Genomic DNA, 22,193 nt, shown 5'->3' with positions numbered 1-22,193 from the left:
AACTTTATTGGAGTTGTCCACACAGAAGCCACATAGGTCCGATCTTCTAAGGCACGGTTTCTCAACCTTCTTAATGCCGCAACCCCTTAATACAGCCCCTCCTGTTGTGGTGACCCCCAACCATCACATTACTTCATTACTGCAATTCTGCTCCTGTTATGAATCGCAATGTAAATATCTGATATGCAGGATGTATTTTCAATCACCAAATTCGGCACCAATACCCAATATGCCTAAATTTCAATACTGCTGGGGTTGGACGGGGAGTAGATTTTGTCATTTGGGAGTTGTAGTTGCTGGGATTTATAGTTCATCTACAATCAAAGAGCATTCAAACGGTGGAATTGAACCAAACGTGGCACACAGAACTCCCACAACCAACAGAAAATACTGGAAGGGTTTGCTGGGAATTGTTCTTGAGTTTTGGAGTTGTAGTTCACCTACATCCAGAGAACACTGTGGATTCAAACAATGATGGATGTGGACCAAACTTGGCCTTAGATGAAGAAAGAGAAGAACAAACTGGTGGAGTTTGGGGAAAATAGATCTTGACATGTGGGAGGGGGCACTGCTGGGATTTACAGTTTACCTACAATCAAAGAGCATTCTGAACCCCACCAACAAGAGGATTGGGCCAAACTTCCCATGCCTTGAAGTGACTCGCTGGCGTGAGCCTCCCTCCAGCCTCACTCGCGCTTTCTTGCCCGCACATGCGCACACCACGCTGCCATGCGATGATCACGCCTGCTCTCTCCTCCCCCCCCCCCACTTGGAGACTCAGAAACAGCCCTCCCCTTGGCTGAGAGGCCGGCCAATCAAAGCAGAGGAGGGCTTTTTTGGGAGGATTCTCTGCCTGTTTCCAAAAAGGAAGAGAAGGGCAGGCATGGAGATCTTCGGCCTCCTCTGCCAAAGGGGTTCCTACGGCCTTCAGAAATATATGTTCTCTGGTGGTCTTTGGCGACTCCTCTGAAACCCCCTCGCGACCCCCCCCCCTTCCAGGGGACCTGACCCTCAGGTTGAGAAATGCCTTTTTACATGCACTTCTCTGTGGCATCATTCAGAAGTAGTTGGCCGTTCAGGTGTCAATACATGGTACTTATCGACTCTGGGCTTTATTCCGAACTGTATAGGAGTTGCCCATCCAGAAGCCACAAAGGTCCAAGCATCGAATGCCCTTAAAGTTCAAACTGAAACTCTAGCTTGGTTGCTAGCCTTATGAATCAAGCCCCTTTCCTCCAAGTCTGATCCAACAGTCCAGTGTCAGACATCCTGGCCTTTGACCTGTGTAAATGCTCCAAAAATGTGTGGTATAGTAAAGAGGCGCGCTCTCTCAAAACCAAATTCCTAGAGACAAATGGCTGACTGTAAGAAGGAGGATCCGTATATGGGACGAGGAAGAGAGAAGATGGAGTCAGGCAGAACCATTCAGTTGTGCTTACAAATCGTACGATCACCTTGCTGTTGTGTGCTGTCACGTCATTCCTGGCTTACGATGACCCTATCGCTGGGTTCTCCTGGCCAGGTTTGTCCATATGGGGGGGGGGGGGTTTGCCATTCCTTTTCTCTGTGGCTGAGAGAGTGTGCCTTGCCCAGGGAAGCCTCGTGGGTTTCCATGCCCGAGAGGGGATTCGAGCCCTGCTCATACTCCAACCCTCCAACCACCACAGTGTCTTCCTTATTTACTCCCAACAAGGAGACAATTCAGTGCCTTGCGATCCCATCTCTGACGATGACTGGACTAAACCACAGAGCGGCTCGAGTCAGCAAGTGGTCATGTGCACATCAGCAAAACTCAGAGCGGTTAGAAGCTATTTTTAGTTTTGTTTATTCATTCGCTTTCATTGTTCTTCACTGTTCCCTTCCTATATATTGTATATACTCGTGTATAAGTCTAGACAAAAACATTAACTTATCCACGAATAATAATCCACTTTATTTATATTCCATCTCCCCGAGGAGACTTAAGAGTGGATTACAGGACACGCATACATAGGCGAAACCCCCTCGGCCCTTCGCCTTTGCTTCCAGGTGAGCCTTTCATCTGGAACTTTGGTTATTGATTTGGGTTGGCACAACGCTCGCCAGGCAGTTCCCTCTCATTTTCTTGAAGTCTAAATTCCATGTCACAAACATCCAGAGAAGACGACTCCAGGGGATTCCCTTGTCGGACACTCTTTCCATCAGGATGCTCTTCCTCGTGATGAATCCATTGCTCCGTTGTGTCCCGGTCTGTAGAGCTAGACACGACGTTCCTTTGGATGCAACCTAGAATGGCATTGGCCTTTTCAGGTGCCACATCACACTCTTTGCCCATGTTCAGCTTGTGGCCCTACACTAAGACGCCTAGATCCCTTTCCCACGTAGTGTTCTCAAACCAAATGCCACCAATCCTATATCCTTGCATTTCACTTGTACTGCCATATATTTCATCCTGTTGGAGTTCATTTGGTTACTCTTGATCACTCCGCTCTGGCCATTCTGGATCCCCGTCTCTGGAGTCTTGGCTATCCCTTCCCATTTGGGGTCATCTGCAAGTTTTCCCAGGGATGTTGAAACGTCCCGTGAATGGTTTGAGGCCGTGCTATTTACAAAACCATCTTTGTGCCCGTTCGTCTTCTTGTGCAGGACACAGTATTCCTGGTAAAGTGGTCTAACCAAGGAAGAATAGAGCGTGGGTAGCATTACTTCCTTGGATCTAGACACTAGGCTCCTCTTGATGCAGGCCAACATCCCATTGGCTTTTTTTGCCACCGCATCACATTCCTGGCTCATGTTCCCCTTGTTCTCCACAAGGACGCCAAGACCTTTTCCCCCACGTTGTCTTGCTCTCGAGCCAGGCCTCATTGTCCCCCATTCTGTCTCTTTGCATTTCATTTTTTCTGCCCAAGTGGAGTATCTTGCATTTGTCACTGTTGAACTTCATTTTGTTGGTTTTGGAATTCTTTGATCAATCAGGATCCAAATTTCAAGAGGAAGACCTCAAACTCAAAAAGTTCCAAGGCACAAGTTAACGCCTTCCTCATTTGCATAACGTGAGACTTCTCCAGACAACGAAAATGCGCAGAAATGCCACCGGAGAACACTTGCCTGGCGCACGTCTCCAAGCCATTTTGCGGACAAGGGTTACTCAGAGGGTAGGAACTCTGACAAAGAAATCCAAATTGTTGAGGTCAAGCGCCTCTTTGCTGCCAACTGGAAAGATCTGACTAAGAGCCATTCATGCCTCGGAAAAGTCATCTGGAAAATCAAGAGCATTTTTTTCCAATCTCTGGGCAAGTGAATATACGGGGAACATTGGTGAATGTGAAAAAATATGCATAAATTCCTTTTCCAATCAGGCTGCCAAGCAGAGGTTGCTCAGAGGGCATCGGGGAGGGCTGGACTTTCAAGACGTTGGATAGTTACTTAAAGCCAATCTAAAATGGCGGAGTTATTGGGAAAAAAGGCTGCAGTAGCCTGGCTTTGCTTTAGCGGGCATCTACACTGTCGAATTAATGTGGTTTCGTATCATGATTTCATAGCTCAATGCTATGGAATCAAGAGTTGCAGTTTGGCCAGAGGAGACTAAAGACCGTAGAAAACTACAACTCTCAAGATTGCATAGCATTGAGCCATGGCAGCTAAATAGGTATCAAACTGCATTGATTCTATAGTGTAGACCCACCCAATGCTACTTCCCAACCTCAGAGCAAAGGAGTAAATCTATCAGTATTGCAGGAACAATGGTCCCGATGCATTTTAGCATTTCTTTTCCAGAGTGACACATCCTAAACCACAAAAGAAACTCTGCCTCTGAGGCAAAGAAAGGAGAAAATGTGGTGAACGCCACAGTGTTGAGTAATCTACCTTCTAGCCATGAAGCTGGGGAAAGAAACGCTGTTCTGTATGGGAAGAAAGCCACCCAGATCATGGGAAACACTCAACGACTACCGTTGACTCAGTCCAATATCCAAACTCAAAGGAATTCAACTCTTGGAAAGTTGATAAACTACCCATGGGAGGCCTTTGACAGCTCTTCACTTGTCAGGGCTCCATTGTTCTAAACGCTGGGATTTGGAGTTCACCGGGAAAGGGCAGCCGTACGTTAGGACTCTCCATTGATCCAAGCGGTCTCGGTAATTGACTGCAAGTACAAGAAACAGGGGGATGTGCCGGCACTTGGCTCAAGTGAGGCAGAGTTCGGGGCTCTGAGCATGGAATACGCGGCAATCTGTGTAATAAAGCAGTTACTGAGGGACTTACAGATCCCGGTTGAGGACACCACAACTATTTTTGAAGACAACCAGACATGCATACACATGGTGGCCCAAGCCAGGGTAAAGCAAAAGAGCAAGCACGTAGATATAAATATCATTGTGCTGGAGATGCAGTAGTGCAGCGTTTCTCAACCTGGGATTGGGACGCCTGGGGGGGGGGGGGGTCGCAAGGGGGTGAAAGAGGGGTCAGCAAAGACCATCTGAAAACACAGTATTTTCTGTTGGTATGGGGGTTCTCTGTGGGAAGTTTGGCCCAATTCTATTGTTGGTGGGGTTCAGAATGTGCTTTGATTGTAGGTGAACTATAAATCCCAGAAACTACAACTCCCAAATGTCAATGTCTTTTGCCCCCAAACTCCACCAGTGTTCATATTTGGGCACATTGAGTATTCATGCCAAGTTTGGTCCAGATCTATCATTGTTTGAGTCCACAGTGCTCTCTGGATGTAGGTGAACTACAACTCCCAAACTCAAGTTCAATGCTCACCAAACCTTCCAGTATTTTGTGTTGTCCATGGGAGTTTTGTGTGCCAAGTTTGGTTCAATTCCATCATTGGTAGAGTCCAGAATGCTCTTTGATTGTAGGTGAACTATAAATCCCAGCAATTGCAACTCCCAAATGTCTAAATCAATCCCCAGCCCCCAACTCCACCAGTATTCAAATTTAAGCATATCGGGTATTTGTGCCAAATTTGGCCCAGTGTATGAAAATACATCCTGCATATCAGATATTTACATCACGATCCATAACAGTAGCAAAAGGACAGCTATGAAGTAGCAATGAAGATAATGTTATGCTTGGGGGTCAACACAACATGAGGAACTAGATTAAGGGGTGGGGGGTGGGCTGTGGGATTAGAAAGACTGAGAAACACGGCACTGAATGCTGGGACTTGAAATTCACTGGAAAAGAGCAGTCGTACGTTAGGACTCTCCATTGAGCTCAGTGATGTCAAACTGCATTAATTCTTCCGTGTAGATCCACCCTTACAAAAAAGTTCCTGTGCAATGGAGTAAGGTTTCGTTTCTTCTCCCATCCAGCGGAGAAAGAAACATGTTTTCCCGACTCTTTTAGACACAAAGAAAACAATAATCTTCAGGCGCCAAAGCGATCCTTGCAAAGTTTGGAATGTGGTCTTGTTTCAATATGAACCAAACAGGGTTCACTCCCAAGTTCAGCCATGCCCAGAAGGAAGATAAGAGCAGAACGGCCAAAACCACATTCAACTTTCAACAGTTTTTTTTTGCTTCCATTAACGTGCTTTTGAAAATAAATAGTTTGCTCCCAAAGGTTAAGATTTCATGCTTGAATGTGCACCTTTGCTATCTGCGCTGCCTGCGTTGCTTTTGAATCCAGTGACCTTGAGAAAGAGGCGCAAAATCAGATTGGGAAGCAAGAGTTCAAGCCAAGTCACTTGGCTCTCAGGAGGAGATAAAGTCAGTCAAGATATGCATTGGGAAGAATGGGGAACGGCGGTTCCCAAACACAGCTGGGACAAAACGTACCGCCGAGGAGAAAGAGAAGGTGTTCCGGCTGAAGAACGTTTCAGTCCTTTCATAGAATCATAGAATCAAAGAGTTGGAGGAGACATCTCCTGGGCCATCATCCAGTCCAACCCCATTCTGCCAAGAAGCAGGAATGTTGCATTCAAATCACCCCTGACAGATGGCCATCCAGCCTCTGTTTCAAAGCTTCCAAAGAAGGAGCCTCCACCACACTCCGGGGCAGAGAGTTCCACTGCTGAACGGCACTCACAGTCAGGAAGTTCTTCCTCATCTTCAGATGGAATCTCCTTTCCTGTAGTTTGAAGCCATTGTTCTGCGTCCTAGTCTCCAAGGAAGCAGAAAACAAAGCGATCTAGATCTCCACTCGGTTCCCCTCTGAAATCTCCCTTTGCTTGAAGCCAGGGTTTCGGACCGAGGACAGAAATGAACAGATCCCCTTTGTGCTTGCAAAGGACTCAGAGAATCCATGGCCTGGGAAATGTCCACATCTCCTGAGGAGAAGTTCAGTCGTAGGGGGAAACGACCTGCCCGAAGAGCCAAACTGCTTCTGGATGACCCACAGAAGTCCTAGAAGAAAATCTAAATGCATAACCATTGTTCTAATGGAGTATGAGCTGCAGAACCAGTATCCACGGATTCATTATCCAAGATGTATACTTTCTAGGTTCTTCAGAGCAACTCTGGCATTCTAAGACCAGAACTCCTTCATTTCAATAGTATTTGATATTGATGTGTGGTCGAAGGCTTTTGTGGCTGGACGTTTCGCCCACATCTCTGGCAGGCATGCTCAACGGTTGTGAGGTCTGTTGGAAAGTAGGCAAGTGAGGTGTATGTATCTGGGGAAGGGTCCAGGGTGGGAGAAAGAATTCTCATCTACTTGAGGCAAGTGTGAATGTTGCAATTGGCCACCTTAGCATTTAATGGCCTTGCAGCTTCAAAGCCTGGCTGGTTGCTGTCTGGGAAATTTTTTGTTGTGAGGTTTTCACCTGGGTTTTTTTAGTGTTACTCTTTTTTTTACTGTCCTGATTTTAGAGGTTTTTTTTTATACTGGTAGCCAGATTTTGTTCATTTTTATGGTTTCCTCCTTTTTGTTGACATTGTTCACATGTATTGTCAAAAGCTTTCATGGTCGGAATCACTGGGTTGTTGTAGGTTTTTTTCGAGCTAGATGGCCATGTTCTAGAGGCTTTTCTCCTGACGTTTCTCCTGCATCCTGACGTTTCGCCTGCATTTACGGCAAGCATCCTCTGAGGATGCAGGAGAAACGTCCGGAGAAAAGCCTCTAGAACATGGCCATATAGCCCAAAAAAACCTACAACAACCCATTGTTGACATGCCTGTGGATTTCAATGGCTGCTGGACACAGCATATTTTTTTGAGAACACAGAAATGCTGGACCACACTAACAACCACCATGTCAGACTACACAGAGAAGCCATTGAAAAGACAAAAATCAATTAGGGCCAGCTAACACCTCCCAACAATGGACTCCCCCAGGCAGCAACCAGCCAGGCTTTGAAGCTGTAAGGCCATAAAATGCTAATCAAGGTGGCCAATTGCAACATTCACACTTGACTCAAACAGCCAAGAGTTCTTTCTCCCACCCTGGACATCATTCCACAGATATATAAACCTCACTTCCCTAGTTTCCAACAGACCTCACAACCTCTGAGGATGCCTGCTATAGATGTGGGTGAAACGTCAGGGGAGAATGCTTCTGGAAATGGCCAGACAGCCCAGAAAACTCACAGCAACCCAGTGATTCCAACCATAAAAGCCTTCAACAACCCATCCAAACACTTTACTAAAACAATATTTTTTTTGTTTTGTTTTATTGGGTTCTGTGTTTTACTGTTTCATATTATTGTTGTTGTTGTTGTTGTTGTTCCCAGCCAATGTGGAGAGCCGACTGCAATTCTATTACTGTGGATGGGCCCAGGAAAGCAGGCAACAAACATCCAAAACAATACTCTTATTTAGATCAACTCAAAAGCATATTATCTAACATCCGGAAAACTCAGCCAAATGCAATTTTTTTCTTAATTTCTATATATAAAAAAAGGCTCCACTCCCTTGGCATAAAACTTCAGAATAGAAAGTGCCACTGGCCAAGGTCTCCAAATATCTAGATTTCCAGGCTCCTTAGGAAGGAAGCAAAGATAACCATTTTGTATTAATTTGTGGAAGTGGGAGTTACAATGCAAGAGAGTAACCTTTCAAGAACAGGGAGCTGGAAAGCAAAGGCCAACAAGGAACGGCATTGTCTTCATGGGAACAATCAACAGAACTGGATTTTGCTGGAATGCTTTCGTTTCTCTCGCTTGGACTTACTGGCCACAGATAGAGACACCTCTTATTCACTGGGGTTAGAGCACAGGATCCTTATGAAGGCCCTTAAGAATGTCATGGTCTTCCAGCAGGACTCTAGGGCTCGCCACATAAATACTGCAAACATACACACACACACACACACACACAGGAACAATGCACGTTCCTCCAAAAATGTTCATTCCGCTCTAAGTCTAACAAGTTGGTGGCTTTCTTGTGACATCATGACCAACGACCACAACATGATAAAGCATGCAAAAGCCATGACCATAAAGAGGAAGCCCAGAGAAAGAAGAGCGGGCAGATATACATTACTCTGGGGGAAAAATAGGAATTGCTACACACACACACAGGGTGAAGATGACTCAGTGTCTGTCCATTGGTGTGTTTATTTGGTGGCAGAAATACCATTTTAGAAACGTTCAGGACACCCTCAGTTGTCAACAAGCTGGGTCAGCAGCTTCTAGTCTACTGGTTGAACCCAACTGCTGGCCAAATGTGACCAAGACAGACTGATTTCAGTCCCTTCAGACCTTGTTTACCAAGACGTTGTTGCACACACAAAAAAACCCAGATGTCGCTGCTTTCTCAAAGGGCACGATCCTCCAGATGTTGCAATCATATAATGCAAAAGAGACCTTCACTTGGAATTATGCATATTTTGCTGACTGTGTGCATCATTCAAAGGTCAATGCCCACCAAACCCTTCCAGTATTTTCTGTTGGTCGTGGGACTTCAATGTGCCAAGTTTGGTTCAATTCCATTGCTGGTGGGGTTCCGAAAGCTCTTTGATTGTAGGTGAACTATAAATTCCAGCAACTAGAACTCCCAAATGACAAAATCAATCTCCCCCACCCCCACCAATATACAAATGTGGGCATATTGAGTATTTGTGCCCATATTGAGTATCCTGCCTATCAGATCCTGCCTATCAGATATTTGCATTACGATTCATAACAGTAGCAAAATTACAGTTATGAAGTAGCAACAAAAATAATGTTATGTTTGGGGGTCACCACAACAGGAGGAACTGTATTTAGGGGTCACGGCATGAGGAAGGTTGAGAACCACTGAGCTATTTAATTCTGGCACAGAAACCCTTGGAGAGCTCTTAATCCCACCAGCACGATCCACTCTTTGTTCCTCCAGGTGACGCAAGCCTTGGAGAATTTATCAGACAGCGGGCTTAACAACAGCTCAACTCGCAAGGCTTGCAGCACACTGCTTGGGAGATGGTATTGTCTCACTTCTGAGGATTTGCAGATGCTTCAAGATTAGAAGCGGGGCCAAAACCCTTCTCTTCTGGCTCGGCAATCCTAAGCATCTAAACACCTTTCAAAAGTGCAGTTGGAAATCGTGTGTGTCCTCTCCAGAAACCTCTAGGTTCTCCAAGATGACTGGAAGAAGGGGACCACAGACACGAACTGGAGGATTTAGGGAGACATTTCAAATCCCATCCCTGAATAATCAAAGTCCAAGCTGTGAAAGTGGAGGGATGTTTATGCAATCCAACGTCTCTTTCTGGCTCAAGCAAAAGAAGTTCTGTTTTGGAAATTTGCAGATGATCACATCTCTCCATCTCTTCCCTGTGGTAGAGTATTTGCCGTTTTCCTCTTGCAAAACCCAAACTTGTAATGTTTCTTAAGACTTCCAGGGTAGTTGCAAATCGTGGCCGTTCCAAACCACACTTTCAGAACTCCCACGGAGAATTAAAAGGCTGGGTTTGCTCACTTCCTTGCCTGCCTTCAATCCCTTTTTGACTCATGGCAACAGCTAGACAGACTCGATCTACAATGCCCTGTATCCCAGGATCTGATCCCAGATTATCTCCTTATCCCAGATTATCTGGCAGTGTTAGATAATCCAGTTCAAGGCAGATAATCAGGCAACAGATCCTGGGATATAGGGAAGTGGATCCAGCCTCACTGGGGAGGTGGCTTTCTCTACTACTAAATGGGGAAAATCTGTCCAAATTCTGGGAAAACGTCAAAGCATGACGTCCGTCTTGGAGAAGAAAGGCTGGATGGTCTCAGGGGTATTTCTGCAAAAAATGGTTACGCATTTACATGAATGCCTCACTTTTCATGGTTTGTACCCTAAAGCAAGTACATTTGTTGCCTAAGATCGGAGATGTGAGGGATATGATTTGGTTTGCTATGTCTTCAGGCTCTATATACATAACCATGTGATGTCAGAAATAGTCACCACTTTTCTATAAGCCAGTGTTTCTCAACCTTCCTATGACTATCAGAAATATGTTTTCTGGTGGTCTTTGGAGACCCCCCCCCCCCCGGGCTGGGCTCCCAACCCCCAGGTTGAGAAACACTGGTCTAGATCCCTATAAGCATATCTATGGAACTGAAATCTGCCAATATGGTATCCTGTCCACTGGAATGTCCAGCCAGATACATCTGTGAAGCCCACAACAGCGTGTTCCTGCTCATGTTCCGTATCAGTTTGTATTGAGAGACTTGCCTTCTGAGACTCCATCGTGTTGAAACAGGAGGCATTATGACCTCCTTTGAAGAACTGTTGGCCAAAATAGAATTTTATGCAAATGAATACCTGGCAATTGAGCATTTCTGGCATGACTTCCTCTTTGGCCGATCTGGAACTAGAACACAATGAGCAACTGTGCAGACGGGGCATGCGACGGTCGGCTGAACTTCTGCATTTAGACCTGTGCTAGGACTCCTCTTCCCTTGGTGAGCTCCAAAGTTAGCAAAGTCAAATAGCTTACACTGTCTGGCAGAGAAGGCTAGAGACCAGCATTTCTCAGCCTGGGGGTCTGGACTCCTGGGGGGGGGGGTCAAGAGGGGGGTTTCAGAGGGGTCACCAAAGACCATCAGAAACCATATATTTTAATGGTCTTTGGAACCCCTTTGCCAGAGAAGGCTGAAGGTTCTGTGTGGGAAGTTTGGCCCAATTCTATCCTTAGTGGGGTTCAGAGTGCTCTTTGATTGCAGGTGAGCTATAAATCCCAGAAAAGACAACTCCCAAATGTCAAGGTCTATTTCCCCCAAACTCCACCATTGCTCACACTTGGGCACATTGAGTATTCATGCCAAGTTTAGTCCAGATCTATAATTGTTTGAGTCCACAGTGCTCTATGGATGTCCGTGAACTACAACTCCAAAACTCAAGGTCAATGCCCTCCAAACCCTTTCAGTATTTTTTGGTGTCATGGGAGTTGTGTGTGCCAAGTTTGGTTCAATTCCCTTGTTGGTGGAGTTCAGACTGCTCTTTGATTGTAGGTGAACTATAAATCCCAGCAACTACAACTCCCAAATGACTAAATCAATCCCCCTAGTATTCAAATTTGGGCGTATTGGGTATTTGTGCCAAATGTGGTCCAGTGAATGAAAATACATCCTGCATATCAGATATTTACATTACAATCCATAACAGCAGCAAAATTACAGTTCTGAAGTAGCAAAGAAAATAATTTTATGGTTGGGGGTCACCACAACATGAGGACCTGTACTAAGGGGTCGCGGCATTAGGAAGGTTGAGGAACATTACTATAGACTTTAGTAAACTACAACCTATAATGCCATAGCATTGAGCCATAGCAACTCAAGTGGTGTCAAGCTGTGTTCATTCAGCTGTGTAGGTGAATCTAAGCTCATCCAAGGCTGAGGGAGAGAATCCTGATCTGCCTGGTTCCCAAGGAGCAAATGGGCTTCTCGCTTAAGGAGTGTCCCCATTATCACCCCATTACCCCGTTTTCTCATCACTCAAGAACTCTAAGAATCCAGAAGGAGAGGACAATCCGCTTTGGCCAAAGCAACCTCCTTAAACCCAACTCCTACAGATCCTCCTCCCGCCCACCTTGCTTTCAAAGGAAGGCGCAGAGGGAACGGAAAGCAAAAGCGGGAACCCAGTTCGGGAAGATGAAAGCGATGCCGTTCAAGACAAATAAGGAATGAAGCTCCGAGTTTCAGACCTTTCACCTCCATCCTACACAGAAGTCCTTCGGCCTCTACACTTCTCTTTTCTTAAAAACTACAGAGCACCAAACTGAGTAATCACCTCTCGGTGGCGCAGGAAACTGGCCAAGCCACAGAAAGGTTTTAGATCAGATAAGTGTCCGTCATCCACAATTCAGGTCATTTCCTAGCACCCCAAAAGCCACGGCTTCATTCTACAGAAGGGCGGGATGCATAGTGTGGTGAGGGCGTTGTCCTTCCCAGGAGCTGCAGTCCACACCTCTGAAACGGCCACGTAATTCTACAGAAGTTTGGCTTACGTAGTGCGCTGAGGGCCTTGGGATTCTTCTCAGGAGGTGTCGTTGAGGGCTCTGAAAGGGCACCAAAACCCTTCTGCAGGTGGGTCGAAGGCAGGGACTCTCAACCGTCCTAATGCGGTGACCCCTTAATGCAGTTCCTCATGGGGTGGTGACCCCCAACCATCACATTATTTTCGTTGCTGCTTCACAACTGCCATTTTGGATATGCAGGGTGTATTTTCATTCACTGGACCAAATTTGGCACAAATAACCGATATGCCCAAATTTGAATACTGGTGGGGTTGAGGGGAGGATTGATTTCGTCATTTGGGAGTTGTAGTTGCTGGGATTTATAGTTCACCTACAATCAAAGAGCATCCTGAACTTCATCAATGATGGAACCGAACCAAACTTGGCACACAGAACTCCCACGACCAACAGAAAATACTGGAAGGGTTCGTCAAAGGAATGATCCTACTTGAAACGTGGCATCCCAGCTATAATTTAGATGCCAATCTCAGGATCCGATTTTGCAATATGAAAACGTGATGCCAAGTCCTGTTTGGTGACAGCCTTTCTAGCCGGTCGGCTTGTTATTCAGAAGGCCTGCCACTGGATCTTCCAGTTGCTTCTTGGATGAAATGAAGGCTGACGGCTAGTTTAATTGGGAAAGTAGGGCCAGAACCTTTTTATTTGTGCCAGATCCGTCTATTAGAGGAAAGGCAGGCACTAGATGTGGATTTACGACTGCTGATCCCGGCTGATCCTGAACGGATGGCTCTGGGATTCCATCTGGCAACCGGATCAAGGCTCTTTCCCCATACACACCAAAATATCTAAACTTAGTGGGAAAACAAAAACATTTCGGGTAAGAATGGATTTTGATAGCGAGAAAGAGTGAACTGGTCTTTCCACAGATATATAAACCCCCTTTTTTTCCCAGCTCCAGACCTCACCCTCTGAGGATGCCTGCCATAGATGCAGGCGAAACGTCAGGAGAAATGCCTCTAGAACATGGCCATATAGCCCGAAAAAACCCACAAGAACTGAGTGAACTTTTTTTTTGGTCGTGTCAGGAGCAACTTGATAAACTGCAAGTCCCTTCCGGTGTGAGAGAATTGGCTGTCTGCAAAGACGTTGCCCAGGGGATGCCCAGATGAATTGATGTTTTTTTATCATCCTTGTGGGAGGCTTCTCTCATGTCCCCTTCGCATGAGGAGCTGGAGCTGATAGAGGGAGCTCATCCGCCTCTCCCCGGATTCAAACCTGCGACCTGTCGGTCTTCAGTCCTGCTGGCACAGGGGTTGAACCCATTGCGCCACCGGGGCTCCAGTGAGCAGTGAACTGCAAATGGGAGTTGTAGTTTTACAAGGTCTTGGGCCTTCTCTACCAAAGAGGGTTACATGCATCTCCGAACTATAACTCCCAGGATGCCATACCACTGAGTCATGGCAAAGTAGTGCCAAACTAGATTAATCCTACGGCAGGTATAGGAAAACCCAGATGTGGCCCCTTGGGCTTTTTTCTGAGTCCCTCCTCTCTCACACCATCCTATCCTTCCTCTCTTCCTCTTTCCTTCTCCTTCCCTCGTCCTCTTTTTCCTTCCCTCTTTCCTCCTTGGCTCCATCCCCTTCCACCCTTTTGTCCTTCCCTCTTTCATCTCTCTCTCCCTCTTTCCTTTTCTTCCCTTTTGTCTTCCCTTCCTTCTCTTTTTCCTTTATCCTTCCATCCTTCTCTTCCTTTCTTCTCTTTTTCCTTCCTCCTTCCATACTTCACCCTTTCACCCTTCCTTCCCTCCCTTTCGTCATTGTGGTTGACAAATGGAACGGCTCTGGATTACGTTTTGGATGGTGTGATTTGAATTGAGGTTTCAATCATTCATGTTTTAATTGTTATTGTGTATTTGAGACATGGATGTACGGCAACAAATTGCTGCTTGTTGTAAGGCCGCCTTGAGTCCCTTCCGGGGTGAGAAACACAGGGTGTAAATACGGTAAATAACAACAATAAATTTCCTTCTTTTCTCCCTCCTTCCCTCTCCCTCCTTCCATCCTTCCTTCTTTCCTTCCTCCCTCTCACCCTCTCCTCCTTCCTTCCTTCCTTCCTTCCTTCCTTCCTTCCTTCCTTCCTTCCTTCCTTCCTTCCTTCCTCTCTCCTCCCTCCTTCCATCTCTTTCTCCTTCCATCCCTTCCTCTTTCATCTTTCATCCTTCATTCCTTCCCTATTTCTTCCCTCCTTTCCTTGCCCTCTTTCTCCTTCCATCCTTCCTTCTTTCCTTCCTCCCTCCCACCCTCTCCTCCTTCCTTCCTTCCTTCCTTCCTTCCTTCCTTCCTTCCTTCCTTCCTTCCTCTCTCCTCCCTCCTTCCATCTCTTTCTCCTTCCATCCCTTCCTCTTTCATCTTTCACCCTTCATTCCTTCCCTATTTCTTCCCTCCTTTCCTTGCCCTCTTTCTCCTTCCATCCTTCCTTCCTTCCTTCCTCTCTCCTCCCTCCTTCCATCTCTTTCTCCTTCCATCCCTTCCTCTTTCATCTTTCACCCTTCATTCCTTCCCTATTTCTTCCCTCCTTTCCTTGCCCTCTTTCTCCTTCCATCCTTCCTTCTTTCCTTCCTCCCTCCCACCCTCTCTTCCTTCCTTCCTTCCTTCCTTCCTTCCTTCCTTCCTTCCTTCCTTCCTCTCTCCTCCCTCCTTCCATCTCTTTCTCCTTCCATCCCTTCCTCTTTCATCTTTCACCCTTCATTCCTTCCCTATTTCTTCCCTCCTTTCCTTGCCCTCTTTCTCCTTCCATCCCTCCTTCTTTCCTTCCTCCCTCCCTCCCACCCTCTCTTCCTTCCTTCCTTCCTTCCTTCCTTCCTTCCTTCCTCTCTCCTCCCTCCTTCCATCTCTTTCTCCTTCCATCCCTTCCTCTTTCATCTTTCACCCTTCATTCCTTCCCTATTTCTTCCCTCCTTTCCTTGCCCTCTTTCTCCTTCCATCCCTCCTTCTTTCCTTCCTCCCTCCCTCCCACCCTCTCCTCCTTCCTTCCTTCCTTCCTTCCTTCCTTCCTTCCTTCCTTCCTCTCTCCTCCCTCCTTCCATCTCTTCCCTCCTTCCATCTCTTTCTCCTTCCATCTTTCATCCTTCATTCCTTCCCTATTTCTTCCCTCCTTTCCTTGCCCTCTTTCTCCTTCCATCCTTCCCTCCCACCCTTCCTTCCGTCTCTCCCCCAAGTGAGAGAGTTTGCCCCTGCCTGTTCTCCAGTGCAGATGCCCCCCCCCCCCCCGCCCCCACTTAAGGAACCAGAATCTGGCCACTGGATCTCAAGAACGCAGCAAAAGAAATACAAAGTGCCGCCCTGCCAATCTCAAACTGATCCTCCCTTCAATTTGGGTCTGGCCTCACTATGCAATTACCACTGCGTAAAAGCCACACACCTACATAAGGCGTCTCTGTGGACGGAAAAAGAGTCCAACCTGCCTCCAGAGCACCAACCCTACTATTTGGGGTGAGCGAAGACGCTGGATTTGGCAAAGCGTTGAGATGGCCATCCCAGGTGAGCCAAGCAGGAAAGCAACCTGCTCACAGCTTCACAAATTGCCTACACCATTGTCAGGTCGATGGGAGTTGAAGTGCAACAACGTTAAACTGCTTAAGAGTTGGGTGCAGCCCAAGGTGTGGAAAGGTGTGGAAGGAATACATCTCCCTAATTGTGGGTGTATTTATATCAGACCTGGGCAAAGCTTGGCCCTCCCTCCCTCCCTCCCTCCCTCCAGGTGTTGTGGACTTCAACTCCCACAATTCCTAACAACCTCGGGCCCTTTCCTTCCACCCCCGCACCCCCGCCGTTTAAGCTTAAGTGGAGGAGGGGAAAAGGAGTCATGGCCATTCAAGGGGGGGGGGGGGGCACTTATTTATTTATTTATTTTCAATGTATTATTAGTAACTATTGTGTGCTACTATTATTAACTAGCATGTACTATTATGTAATATTAATATTTACCACTACATACTACTACGCCCTACCACCACTACGCACTACTGCTCCTCCTAGCAATATATGTAGTACTACTGCTACTACATACTACTAAGCAGTACTAGTATAGCTACTACATACTACTAAGTACTACTACATCATGCTATTATGTACTATTAATATTAACTACTATGTGCTATTTATTTATTTATTTATTTAAAACACTTCTACCCCACCCTTCTTGACCTCCATGGAGGGACTCAGAATGTACTCTTAATATTAACTACTACGTACTACATAGAATCATAGAATCATAGAATCCTAGAGTGGGAAGAGACCTCCTGGGCCATCATCCAGTCCAACCCCATTCTGCCAAGAAGCAGGAATATTGCATTCAAATCACCCCTGACAGATGGCCATCCAGCCTCTGTTTCAAAGCTTCCAAAGAAGGAGCCTCCACCACACTCCCTCCGGGGCAGAGAGTTCCACTGCTGAACGGCTCTCACAGTCAGGAAGTTCTTCCTCATGTTCAGGTGGAATCTCCTCTCTATACAACATTATCTACCTACTTCTACTCCATACTACTCCTACTCCTACTCCAATATTTTATTTATTTATTGTATCAGGAGGAAACCAAACGGTAGTATTGCAATTTTTTAACAGACAAACAACCACACCTCCTGCTACTACTCCAAAGTACTACTACTACTATGTAATACTATTAAATCAATCAGTTTGACTGAATGCTTAGACCGCAGGTGTTGTACTTCCAGAACCAATAGGTACCGAGAGACCCAATCATAAAATACCAAACCAGGACGCCTTAAAGCAGCGTTTCTCAACCTGAGGGTCAGGACCTCTAGGGGGGTCACGAGGGGGTATCAAAGGGGTCACCAAAGACCATCAGAAAAACACAGTATTTTCTGTTGGTTATGGGGTTCTGTGTGGGAGGTTTGGCCCAATTCTATAGTTGGTGGGGTTCAGAATGCTCTTTGATTGTAGGTGAACTATAAATCCCAGCAACTACAACTCCCAAGGTCCATTTCCCCCAAACTCCACCAGTGTCCACATTTGGGCATATTGAGTCGTTGTGCCAAGTTTGGTCCAGATCCATCCTAGCTTGACTCTCTGGATGTAGGTGAGCTACAACTCCCAAACTCAAGGTCAGTGCCCACCAAGCACTTCCAGTATTTTCTGTGGGCCAAGTTTGGTTCAATTCCATCACTGGTGGAGTTCAAAATGCTCTTTGATTGTAGGTGAGCTATACATCCCAGCAGCTACCACTCCCAAACACAAACTCAATCCCCCCCCCCCCCCCCCACAAAAAAGACCTCACCAGTATTCAAATGTGGGCATATTGGGTATTTGTGCCAAATTTGGTCCAGTGAATTAAAATACATCCTGCATCTCAGATATTTACATTATGATTTTTAACAGTAGAAAATTTACAGTTATGAAAGTAGTAACAAAAATAATGTTACGGTTGGGGGTCACCACATCATCATTATTTATTTTATTTATTTACTTTATTTCTATACCGCTTTTCTCAGCCCTCAGGCGACTCAGAGCGGTGAACAACATCAGCACAAATATATCACAAAACAAGTATACGGCAATTAAAAGCAATTGTAACATAAATCATTAACATCCGAATAACAATCATGAGCGCCTCAGCACTAAAATCAGAGTCCAGTCTCGTCATTCATTATTCCGTATTCCTATGTTCAATTACACTGTTTAATCAAATGCTTGTTCGAACAGCCAGGTCTTGACCTTTCTCCGAAACACCAGCAACGAAGGTGCCTGTCTGATACCTGCAGGCAGGGCGTTCCACAGCCGAGGGGCCACCACTGAGAAGGCCCTGTCTCTCGTCCCCGCCAAGCGTGCCTGTGATGCAGGTGGGACCGAGAGCGGGGCCTCCCCAGACGATCTTAGTGTCCAAAGGTGTTCCACAGCCGAGGGGCCACCACCGAGAAGGCCCTGTCTCTCGTCCCCGCCAAGCGTGCCTGTGATGCAGGCGGGACAGAGAGCGGGGCCTCCCCAGACGATCTGAGTGTCCCAGTCGGTTCATGGGAGGAGATGCGTTGGGAGAGGTAAGTATGCCCCTACATAAGGAGCGGTATATAGGGATCGCGGCACGAGGAAGGCTGAGAACCACCGCCTTCAAGAGAGGACAGGAACCCGCTCTTGTCCATTAGAAGCCCAGGCACGGTCAACGCCACTGAAGGCTCGGGCAAGGGAACTGGGAGTATCCCCAGCGAGCCCACAAGGGCCAAGGGACAAGGGCTAGCCCCCCGGGAGACCGTCCACTGCCTGACTTGGGATTCCGTCTCCCACCCAAGGGCCAACCGGGGCTGGCCCTGCTTAGCCCCCAGCTCAGACCCAACTTCTTTTTGCGTGCAGAGACGGAGAGGGAGGGAGAGATCTATGTGGCTGTGGTGAGCCCCCCCCCCCCCCCCCGGCCACAGGGCTACCCCATCAGGCAGGCGGGCGGGGAAGGAAGGAAGGAAGACACCCTTGGTCGGGCTCCTGGGTCCGGCCTTACCTCTCGGGGGAGTGAGGATCCTGGGGCTCGCCGAAGAGGAGGAGGAGGCTGCCGGCAGGGAAGGCAGGCACAGCCCCGCCAAGAAGCAGCAGCAGCCCAGCAGCCCGCCAGACCTCCGCGTCCACGCGCCAGCCATGGCCAATCTCGCCTCGGCCAAACTCACGCCGCCGCCGCTGCTTCATGCTCGCAGGAGAAGAAATAGGGGCGGCGCCGGCCAATGGGGAGCGAGGGGCGTGGCCCGGAAACAGGCGCCCTCAGCGGCGGCAGCAGCAGCAGCAGCCACCTCCGCATCACCAGGTGAGTGAGGAAGCTCCATCAGTAGTTAACGTTTGTTATGTTGGGCAAGTTTGCCCTAGATGCAACATCGATGGGGTTCAATATGCACCCTGGCTGCAGGGTAAACTACAACTCCCACTATGGTGAGTCAGTCCCCTGAAAACCCTCCCGTAGGTTGAGTTAGTCATGGGGGCTCTGTGTGTGCCCAGTTTGGCCCAGGGCCATCATTGGTGGAGGTCAGAGTTTCTCTGGTCGTGGGTGAACTGCAACTCCCAGAAAAGAAAGTCAGTTCCCCCCAAACCCCTCCTGTAATCAAATTTCAGCATATCCTATCTGTGTGCCAAGTTTGGTCCAGATCCATCTGTGTTTGGGTTCACAGTGCTCTCTGGATGTAGGTGAACTACAACTCCCCCAAATCAAGGTGAATTCCCCCCAAAGACCTTCAGTATTTTTTGCTGATAATTTTGTGCCAAGTTCGTTCCAGGTCCATCGTTGGTGAAGTTCATAGTGCTCATTGATTGCAGGTGAGCTATACATCCCATTACCTACAATCCCAAAATGTCCAGGCCAATTCCCCTCAAAACCCACCAGTACCCAAATGTGGGCATATTGGATATGCACGCCAAGTTTGGTCCAGATCCATCCTTGTTTGGATTCATAGTGCTCTCTGGATGTAGGTGAACTACAACTCCTCTAAATCCCTCCAAAGACCTCCCACTATGTTTTGTTGGTCATGGGGGTTCTGTGCGCCAAGTTAGTTCCTTGCTCCATCATTGGTAGAGTTCAGAGTGCTCTTAGATTGAAAGTGAACTATACATCCCAGTACCTACAAATCATGGTGAATTCTCCCCAAAGTTCTCCAGTAGGTTCAGATGCAGATCTATTCTGCTCTGTTTGCCGTGTGCCATAGAAAAGAATAGGAAAGGGTTAATCAGGGAGAGGCAGTGGGCGGGGTCATGCAAATAGAGAGAAGTAAGAAACACTGGGATGTCTGTGGTGGAGGAAACACATAACTATAGATGAAGTTGTCCCTGAATGAACGCCTTCACTGGGGTGGTGGGCAGTGTGGTGTCTGTGGAGGACATTGGCCGGGCTCTTGGACATGGTCGTGGTGCTCACTATAACCGGCAATGTCATTGGAGGGAATCATAGAATCAAAGAGTTGGAAGAGACTTGGTGGGCCATCACCCAGTCCAACCCCATTCTGCCAAGAAGCAGGAATATTGCATTCAAAGCACCCCTGGCAGATGGCCATCCAGCCTCTGCTTAAAAGCTTCCAAAGAAGGAGCCTCCACCACACTCCCTCCGGGGCAGAGAGTTCCACTGCTGAACGGCTCTCACAGTCAGGAAGTTCTTCCTAATGTTCAGATGGAATCTCCTCTCTTGTAGTTTGAAGCCATTGTTCCATTGCGTCCTAGTCTCCAAGGAAGCAGAAAACAAGCTTGCTCCCTCCTCCCTGTGGCTTCCTCTCACATATTTATACATGGCTATCATCATGTCTCCTCTCAGCCTTCTCTTCTTCAGGCTAAACATGCCCAGCTCTTTAAGCCGTTCCTCATAGGGCTTGTTCTCCAGACCCTTGATCATTTGAGTCGCCCTCCTCTTTTGGTATCTCCTGGCCTTTGGTATCTCCTGAGTAGTGGGAGCTATAGCTATTCATGCAAGTGGCAGCCTCTCTGTGTCAGTGGACACCCCAGCCACACACACACATACATATTTTCACTTTTATTGTGTGTCTAGGCAAACTATTATTTGCTTAGTCCTACAAGGTTGTCTTTTCCAAGACGCATTGACCGCTTTCCCTGTGGTATCAATCCACACAATGAGAAATTAGAATCTATGCAGGTAGGCTCAGGTCCTTTCAGTCGTTGCTCCATCCTTGAGCTGGGGCTTATTGAGTGTCCAGGGGGTATATTGAGATACGAGCATCATTTCCAGGTGGGCATCAATAACAACAACAACAACAACAACACTACTATGTAACAAAATTTGAAAAATGTTTTGTTCCTCGATTGAAAGTGCTATTTCGTGTTTAATTGTGCAGAATCCTAGAATCATAGAATAAAGAGTTGGAAGAGACCTCCTGGGCCTTCATCCAGTCCAACCCCATTCTGCCAAGAAGCAGGAATATTGCATTCAAATCACCCCTGACAGATGGCCACCCAGCCTCTGCTTAAAAGCTTCCAAAGAAGGAGCCTCCACCACACTCCCTCCGGGGCAGAGAGTTCCACTGCTGAACGGCTCTCACAGTCAGGAAGTTCTTCCTCGTGTTCAGGTGGAATCTCCTCTCTTGTAGTTTGAAGCCATTGTTCCCTTGCGTCCTAGTCTCCAAGGAAGCAGAAAACAAGCTTGCTCCCTCCTCCTCCCTGTGGCTTCCTCTCACATAGTTATACATGGCTATCATATCTCCTCTCAGCCTTCTCTTCTTCAGGCTGAACATGCCCAGTTCCCTAAGCCGCTCCTCATAGGGCTTGTTCTCCAGACCCTAGTCTCCAGGGAAGCAGAAAACAAGCTTGCTCCCTCCTCCTCCCTGTGGCTTCCCCTCACCTATTTATACATGGCTCTCATCATGTCTCCTCTCAGCCTTCTCTTCTTCAGGCTAAACATGCCCAGTTCCCTAAGCCGCTCCTCATAGGGCTTGTTCTCCAGACCCTAGTCTCCAAGGAAGCAGAAAACAAGCTTGCTCCCTCCTCCCTGTGGCTTCCTCTCACATATTTATACATGGCTCTCATCATGTCTCCTCTCAGCCTTCTCTTCTTCAGGCTAAACATGCCCAGTTCCCTAAGCCGCTCCTCATAGGGCTTGTTCTCCAGACCCTAGTCTCCAAGGAAGCAGAAAACAAGCTTGCTCCCTCCTCCCTGTGGCTTCCTCTCACATATTTATTTATACATGGCTATCATATCTCCTCTCAGCCTTCTCTTCTTCAGGCTAAACATGCCCAGCTCCTTAAGCCGCTCCTCATAGGGCTTGTTCTCCAGACCTTTTATCATTTTAGTCGCTCTCCTCTGGACACATTCCAGCTTAGAGTCAATATCTCTCTTGAATTGTGGTGCCCAGAATTGGACACAATATTCCAGGTGTGGTCTAACCAAAGCGGAATAGAG

At 47.3% G+C, this 22,193-nt stretch overlaps 1 protein-coding gene across 2 annotated transcripts in view; it reads right to left on the bottom strand.

Moving 5' to 3' along the window:
• SEMA7A (semaphorin 7A (JohnMiltonHagen blood group)) overlaps nt 1-18,976 on the bottom strand; it is a 42,398-nt gene extending 23,422 nt beyond the window's left edge. For both annotated transcript variants that reach the window (XR_010909535.1, XM_067466198.1), the window contains exon 1: nt 18,814-18,976. Coding sequence is in view for 1 of the 2 variants with exons in the window: in XM_067466198.1 (XP_067322299.1) it covers nt 18,814-18,949 (136 nt within the window). In the remaining variant the exon portion in view is untranslated. The remainder of the gene's footprint in view (nt 1-18,813) is intronic.
• Between the last annotated feature and the right edge of the window lie 3,217 nt (nt 18,977-22,193).

Source organism: Anolis sagrei, chromosome 3, assembly GCF_037176765.1.
Source record: "Anolis sagrei isolate rAnoSag1 chromosome 3, rAnoSag1.mat, whole genome shotgun sequence".
In the NCBI taxonomy this organism is placed as follows: Eukaryota; Metazoa; Chordata; class Lepidosauria; order Squamata; family Dactyloidae; genus Anolis; species Anolis sagrei.
This window is presented reverse-complemented; position numbering and strand designations above follow the sequence as displayed.